The sequence below is a fragment of the Pongo abelii genome, chromosome 9 (assembly GCF_028885655.2).
Source record: "Pongo abelii isolate AG06213 chromosome 9, NHGRI_mPonAbe1-v2.0_pri, whole genome shotgun sequence".
NCBI lineage: Eukaryota > Metazoa > Chordata > Mammalia > Primates > Hominidae > Pongo > Pongo abelii.
This window is the reverse complement of record NC_071994.2, coordinates 126,182,624-126,189,096: the sequence shown is the minus strand read 5'-3', so window position 1 is coordinate 126,189,096 and position 6,473 is coordinate 126,182,624. Positions and strand designations below refer to the sequence as shown.

At 52.0% G+C, this 6,473-nt stretch overlaps 1 protein-coding gene across 1 annotated transcript; it reads left to right on the top strand.

The window, feature by feature from the left end:
• The first annotated feature begins 1,809 nt into the window (after positions 1 to 1,809).
• On the top strand, positions 1,810 to 6,118 carry BSX (brain specific homeobox). The gene is made up of 3 exons (XM_003777908.3): positions 1,810 to 2,234; positions 4,235 to 4,431; positions 5,784 to 6,118. The coding sequence occupies exons 1-3, from the start codon at positions 1,973 to 1,975 to the stop codon at positions 6,021 to 6,023; spliced, it is 699 nt and encodes a 232-aa protein (XP_003777956.2). The 5' UTR covers positions 1,810 to 1,972; the 3' UTR covers positions 6,024 to 6,118.
• The last annotated feature ends 355 nt before the right edge of the window (positions 6,119 to 6,473 follow it).

The following is a 6,473-nucleotide window of genomic DNA, read 5'->3' as shown; positions in this document are numbered from 1 at the left end:
CCCTCCTCACTAGTCTCCTCCGTCTCCCTCCAGCTCCGCGGAGACGATGGGCCAGTGCTTAGCGCTAGGAAAGGACTTCTGGAAAGTCTATTGTCTTGCTCTCCACGGCCGCCTGCCTTCAGGTCTTCAGTTCTTTCCTTTTCTTTCTTTCTTTTTATTTTATACACATATTTTATTTCCTTCCTTCCTTCCTTCCTCTCTCTCTCCCTTCCTTCCTTCTTCCCTTCCCTTCCCTTCTTCTTTCTTTCTTTCTTTCTGAGATGGGGCCTCACTATATTGCCCAGGGTGGTTTTGAACTTCTGGGCTCAAGCAATCCTCCCGCCTCGGCATCCCAAAGTGCTAGGATTACAGACGTGAACCACCACGCTGGGCTTCTTCAGTTCTTACTACTATTAGAATTTTTTAAAAATCACGTTTTGGACTTCAGATCAAAGCATTCTGATTTCATTTAGATGCCTACTTGCCAAGATCTTATTTTAAAGTCTCCCCCACATCCCTTCCTCCTTCCTCTCAAGTTCTTCATCTACTTACCATTTACCAGTTCATCCTTATGGAATAGAGTGCTCCCACTTCCTGGTGCACTGTAGTTTGGGGCCTAATTGATTCTGGGAATTAATTTGTTCTACCTGCTAGATCAGATGGAAATCCTACCCATGCGCCCCAGGATTAGCACTTGGCTTTCTAACACCTCCTCTAATTATCTAATAGCATGGGTTGTGAGGACTCAGTCTCTATTAAAACACTTTTACTATTAGCAGTAGTGATTGGAATTGTGATGACGACTAGATTTCAACAAATTAGAGCTTAAAAATGGGGAGATGGGAGAGAAGTGGCTTCTTTTAATTTCCCTGAGTTTAACATCGATAATTAGAGCAATTTTCAGAGATGTGAGCTGAAATTACCCCTGCTGTGTTGTAGATGATCACCCTAATTTTAGCAAATTGACTCCAGGGAAATAAATGTGACAGATTAGAAAAAGACAAACAGAAAAAACAAAAGATTGGGAGGGACAGAAATGAAAGGAAAGAGGCTGGGAAAAGGAGTGGGAAACAAAAACCTAGTACAATTATTTCGGGGGACTAGGGTTGAAAAAGTAACAGCAGAAATAGCAAACCGTGTGAATGAAATGAAGAGAAAGTAAAGATTTGAGGGGACATGGAGGATGGCACTAAGAGGTGACTCTGGACACATTTACACAGATCAAATAACTTGACTAATGTAGACATAACCTTCCTCCTGCCTACTGCCTATAACTGAGGTAAAGACTGTTGTGATTACCGTCATCATTTTCTTTCTTTACCTTAATAATCCAGTCTTCCCTCAGCCATAAACTTAGGTAGAATCTAACAATTTGAAGTATCAGATGCCCTTTCTCCTCACTTCCTCCCTTCTTTTTTTGCCACCAAAATTATGGAAACTCTTAAAACCCAGGCCTAAATGCCTGAATAAGTGCTTTATCCATATTGCTTTGGGGCCCTTTTACTGCTTTCTCCTCTGTAAACAGGAGTTTGCCGGACAACAGAGACTTTTTCCTTTTAGCTTTCTTTTAAAAACGACTGGCAACAAAGCAGCCCCTGCAGTGACGGGGCAGAAATTGAAGTCGAGAAACCTGGTAGGAACAAGAACCCTGCGGGCTCTGTTGTTCCCAGGCTTGGCCGGTGGTGTTCAGCACCGCGGACAGCTCCCCGCCCCGCCCCGAGCCTCCCGCACCCTCCCCTCTGCCTCTGGCAGCCTCGTCATTGGCTCTCCCGGCCCCCCTCTCCAAGCTGCCAATTCTCCAACACAGAGACCCAACCTACCCAGGAGCTTGTCTTCTTGCCTCTCCAGCGCCCGGGGTAGCCCAGGCCCGGGAGAGAGCAGCGGAGATTCGAGCCTCGGAGGGTGGTTGCCGGCTTTCGAGCAGGCTTGGAGACTCTGCCTGCGTCCTCCACTTCGTCCCGGCCCTTGTCCTGTGGCAGGTGCTCCGCTCAAGATGAATCTCAACTTCACCTCTCCTCTACACCCGGCGTCTTCTCAGAGGCCCACATCCTTCTTCATCGAGGACATCCTGCTGCACAAGCCCAAGCCGCTGAGAGAGGTGGCCCCAGACCATTTCGCCAGCTCTCTGGCCTCTCGGGTGCCTCTGCTAGACTATGGCTATCCCCTCATGCCCACACCCACCCTCTTGGCTCCTCACGCCCATCACCCTCTGCATAAGGGAGACCACCACCATCCTTATTTCCTCACCACCTCGGGTAAGTAACAGGAACCTCAAGGTATGGGCAGTGAGAGAGCAGGGCTTCTAGCACAGACCCTAAGCCTGTGATGGAGCCAAGGAAAGGCCAGACTGGCTCGGCCTGGCTTGGTGGCCTCTTTCCCTGAGTGACAGTGGAAGGCTGGGGATACTGCTGAGGCCATGCGGAGCTCCCTAGAGGCATGCCAACCCACGGGGATAATTCGTGATCCCTCCGCACTCTTTATAGCGAAGGATAGGTGCCTGGTCAAGAGGCAGCGTATAGGGTTTGACAATACTCTTGGTAGGCAGTGCTCAGTCTCCCTGCTCGTGATCTTCCTGGCCACTTTGGTCCATCTCTCAATCCTGATTCTCTGCCTCTGCCCACTCAGAGGGAGACCCTTGACCATCTCACCCCATGGACACAACTTTTCCTGCACAGAAACTCAAAACACTCTGTCCAGGCCAGCTCTCTTTTTTCCAGGCACTGAGCATTTGCAGATACCGCTGGGGGCATAGAAGTGAATGAAGGTTTGGGCTTCTCTGAGAACGAAAGGTTTGGGCTAGCCTGAATAAGAGAGAAAGGGTGAGAAAAAAGAGGGGTAGGGGGAGATGCAGCTCTTTAACCCTCCTCACCCTCAACATCTAACATTTAACTCACAATCTTAGTCTCGGCTACCCTCCTCTGCCCCAGCTGCCAGCATTGCTGGAGCCGGGTGCTAAAGTATTTTGATTTCTCTGGTCTGACAAAAAGCAAGGGCTAGCAAAGTCTGTTTGGGACAGGAGGATGTGGGGAAATACCCAGATTTTTTTCTGTCTCCCTCTGAAAGGTCACATCCATGGTTTTTTCTCTGGCGTTTTCAATCCAGACAGAATAGAATAATTCGTTGAGTCCAGACTCATAGCTCAGAGGTGGCAACAACCATGGTCGGTGGAGGGGCTGGGGGCAAGACAGGAGGCAGTTTGTGCGCGCTGGAATCCAGAACAAAGCTAAAAGTGTTTGTAAATCCAGGTCTGCATCTCTGCACTGGCTTCACCACCCGCCAGTGACAATCTATTCTCAGCTGCGCGGGTGGTCCACCCATACAGCAGTGGCCGAAACCCGAAGTACCCGCACTGGTTGTTGTTATGTTTGTTTATTTTCCCTGGGATTGGCCGACGTTGCTTGTGGCAGCTTCTGTCTGCTTGGTGCGTCTCGGACAGAGTCAAGCCTGCGAGGGTCAGGAAAGACAAGTTTCCCCGGACCCGGCCATGGAAAAGCCGCTCAAACCCTTCTGCTTCGCTGGGCTTGGAGTGAGAGGGAAAGAATGAGAAAAAGAATGAGGACTATATTAGATAGCTGGGTCCCTAGCGCGACCCCGAAACAGACGAGGAGACGTGAGAGGCGAGAAATGCTCCTCTGTTCCGGCTCCGGGGCTTCTCTGGATAAGGCAGTTTTGCTCTCCCTTTGGCTGCAGCGGGATAGGGGTGGCTTGGGAAACAGAAAGGTATTTTTCAGTAAGGTTTGGAGGCAAGATTATATCCATGCATCTACTAGCCCCAGAACAGCACTGAGTGTCATCAGGGGTCTAGGAGGATACGTTGGGGCCTGGGGACAGGACTGCTCCTGGGCCATTTGACATTTGCAAAAAACTTGGCCAGGAGCAACTGAAGACTCCGCGCTGGCCGGCCCTACGGAAGTCTCTCCAAGAAGACGTTTTTAAACAGCCTCCGGATCTATATTCCGATTTTCTTTTCTGTTTTATTTACTGTTTGTTGTTTGTATTTCTAGATGACTTTCCAGATAAAGATCTCCAAGCACTATTCTTGCGGCTTTTTTTTTTTTTTTTTTTTTTTTCCTTCCTCTGCCCTGGATTCCTGAGAGAAAGGCTTGAGGGGCTTTGGGGCGAGCAGACTGACGGAGGCGAGGGGCAGAGGAAGGCACTGGGGGCTAGGGGAGGGGAGGGGAGCGGAGCGGAGCGGAACGGAAATTGCTTTCCGGCGACCCAGGCTCTGCCCACTTGGTTGCTCTTCTCTCTGCAGGGATGCCCGTCCCAGCGCTGTTCCCGCACCCGCAGCACGCGGAGCTGCCGGGGAAGCACTGCCGCCGCCGCAAAGCCCGCACGGTTTTCTCTGACTCGCAGCTCTCGGGCTTGGAGAAGAGGTTCGAGATCCAGCGCTACCTGTCCACGCCAGAGCGAGTGGAGCTGGCCACGGCCCTCAGCCTGTCCGAGACGCAGGTGGGCGGGAGGAGAGGGAGGCTCTGATCTCTGCTTCGTTCCTCTCTCCCTTCAAGTCTTAATACCTTCGGGACCTTGTGGAGTTCGAGTAGAAATAGACCCCGCTGACGCTTATTCTAGGCCTTTCCCAAGAGCTTTCGTAAAATTACCTATACCTGGCCGGGCGCGGTGGCTCACGCCTGTAATCCCAGCACTTTGGAAGGCCGAGGTGGGCGAATCACGAGGTCAGGAGTTCCAGACCAGCCTGGCCAATATGGTGAAACCCCGTCTCTGCTAAATACACAAAAAGTAGTCAGGCGTGGTGGCGCGCGCCTGTAATCCCAGCTACTGGGGAGGCTGAGGCAGAAGAATCGCTTGAACCCGGGAGGCGGAGGTTGCAGTGAGCCGAGATCGCGCCGCTGCACTCCAGCGTGGGCGACAGAGCGAGACTCCGTCTCAAAAAAAAAAAAAAAAAGAAAAGAAAAGAAAAAGTACCGATACCCCAACCTCACGTCATACTTACCTAAGCAAAATTTCTCGAGAGGGGCTCTGGACAGGAAGGAAACACTCCTCAGATAATTCTGACGACCACCTCCGGGTTAAGAACTCTTATTCGTATGCCTTCCTCACTCCTCTCCCACCAGGCTAGGAACCCGGGTCAGAGGTAAATGGTAAGAGTTTAGGTGAGTTCTTGTCCTGAGAGAAGCCCACACAAGGAGATTTTTTTCCCCTTTCTCACTTCAATCTCTCTCACAGCGGCCAATGTTCACATGCACCTCCGCTCCAACCCCAACACACACACTATGGTTTAAGTCCTCTCCCTGTTCCCCTGTCTTGAGTGGAAGAACGGTTTTTATCTTCCTCTAGGAGCTATTCACCTGCAACCTCAAAACCCCATCCTCTCTTCCCCATCTTTCATAGTCTCTACCCGGAATGCCTCTTGCTATGAAATCATTAGCTCTGCCAGGCCCGGGTCTGATTTTCTCTCCGATGAGAACCAGGAGGTTCAATTCTCATCTTCCTGTCCAGGAGTCTTGCGGACCAGGTGGTTAGATGTCTCAATCAGAGGAACATCAGCTGAGCGTAAAAGAGACTTGCCCACGCAGCACCTACTATTAGTAGTTCTAATTCATAACAATATGCATAACTGCTAACCACCCATGTTAATCCTCATCATTATTTTAGGACGGTTACCCCTGAAAGCCTCAGACTGTTCGATTCTCATTCGGCTTAAGGCGATAACTTATGAGCAGTTGAGGCTATCACCGCTCTTGGATACTTCATCAACGGACTGCAGCCCATTTTCCTAAACCCCAACGATGGCTCAGATCTGGAGGAATGACATGATTTTATTTTTATCTCCCCGAAATCAGGTGAAAACGTGGTTCCAGAACCGGCGGATGAAGCATAAAAAGCAACTGCGGAAAAGCCAAGACGAACCCAAAGCACCAGACGGGCCAGAAAGCCCCGAGGGCAGCCCCCGCGGTTCAGAGGCCGCCGCCGCCGAGGCTCGGCTGAGCCTGCCCGCCGGTCCCTTCGTGCTGACCGAGCCAGAGGACGAGGTGGACATTGGAGACGAGGGGGAGCTGGGCTCAGGGCCGCACGTGCTCTGAGTCGCCAGGCTGGGGAGGGTAGTAGGCAGAGGAGGAGACTGCGGGGCAGAGCGCGGTTCCCTCCCGGACCGGAAGACTCAGACTCCAGTCTCGTGGCGGGCCTTGGAGATCCGCTCCTGGAAGACAAACAAAACCCACCTGTCCTCCAGGCCGGTGCGGAGCCAGCGCGGCCCGCGGCCCGGCCTCCCGCCTCCCCTCTAGCCCTCCCGGTCCCAGCCACGGGAGAGTGTGCGCCCGGGCGCCCATTTTCCTGCGTCCGTCGTCCTTGGGGTCGGGGACCAGCCCAAGTACCGCGTCCCAGACTGGAAATTCAGCTCTCGGCTCTCTGTTTTCTCCGATCATAGACCCCTTTCTCCCTCGCCTCTCAGCAACTTGCCCCTAGCTCTGTTCTTTCCTCTCCACGCCAACTCCTTGCCCGTTCTTGGGCAGTCCGTTTGGCTGCAAAGGGAC

What these genes read in the sequence shown, in the direction of transcription:
- BSX (XM_003777908.3), top strand. Translation starts at nt 1,973, where the DNA reads ATGAATCTCAACTTCACCTCTCCTCTACACCCGGCGTCTTCTCAGAGG. An exon ending in TTATTTCCTCACCACCTCGG is followed by an intron (nt 2,235 to 4,234) that starts GTAAGTAACAGG and finishes TTCTCTCTGCAG; the next exon opens with GGATGCCCGTCCCAGCGCTG. An exon ending in TCAGCCTGTCCGAGACGCAG is followed by an intron (nt 4,432 to 5,783) that starts GTGGGCGGGAGG and finishes CCCCGAAATCAG; the next exon opens with GTGAAAACGTGGTTCCAGAA.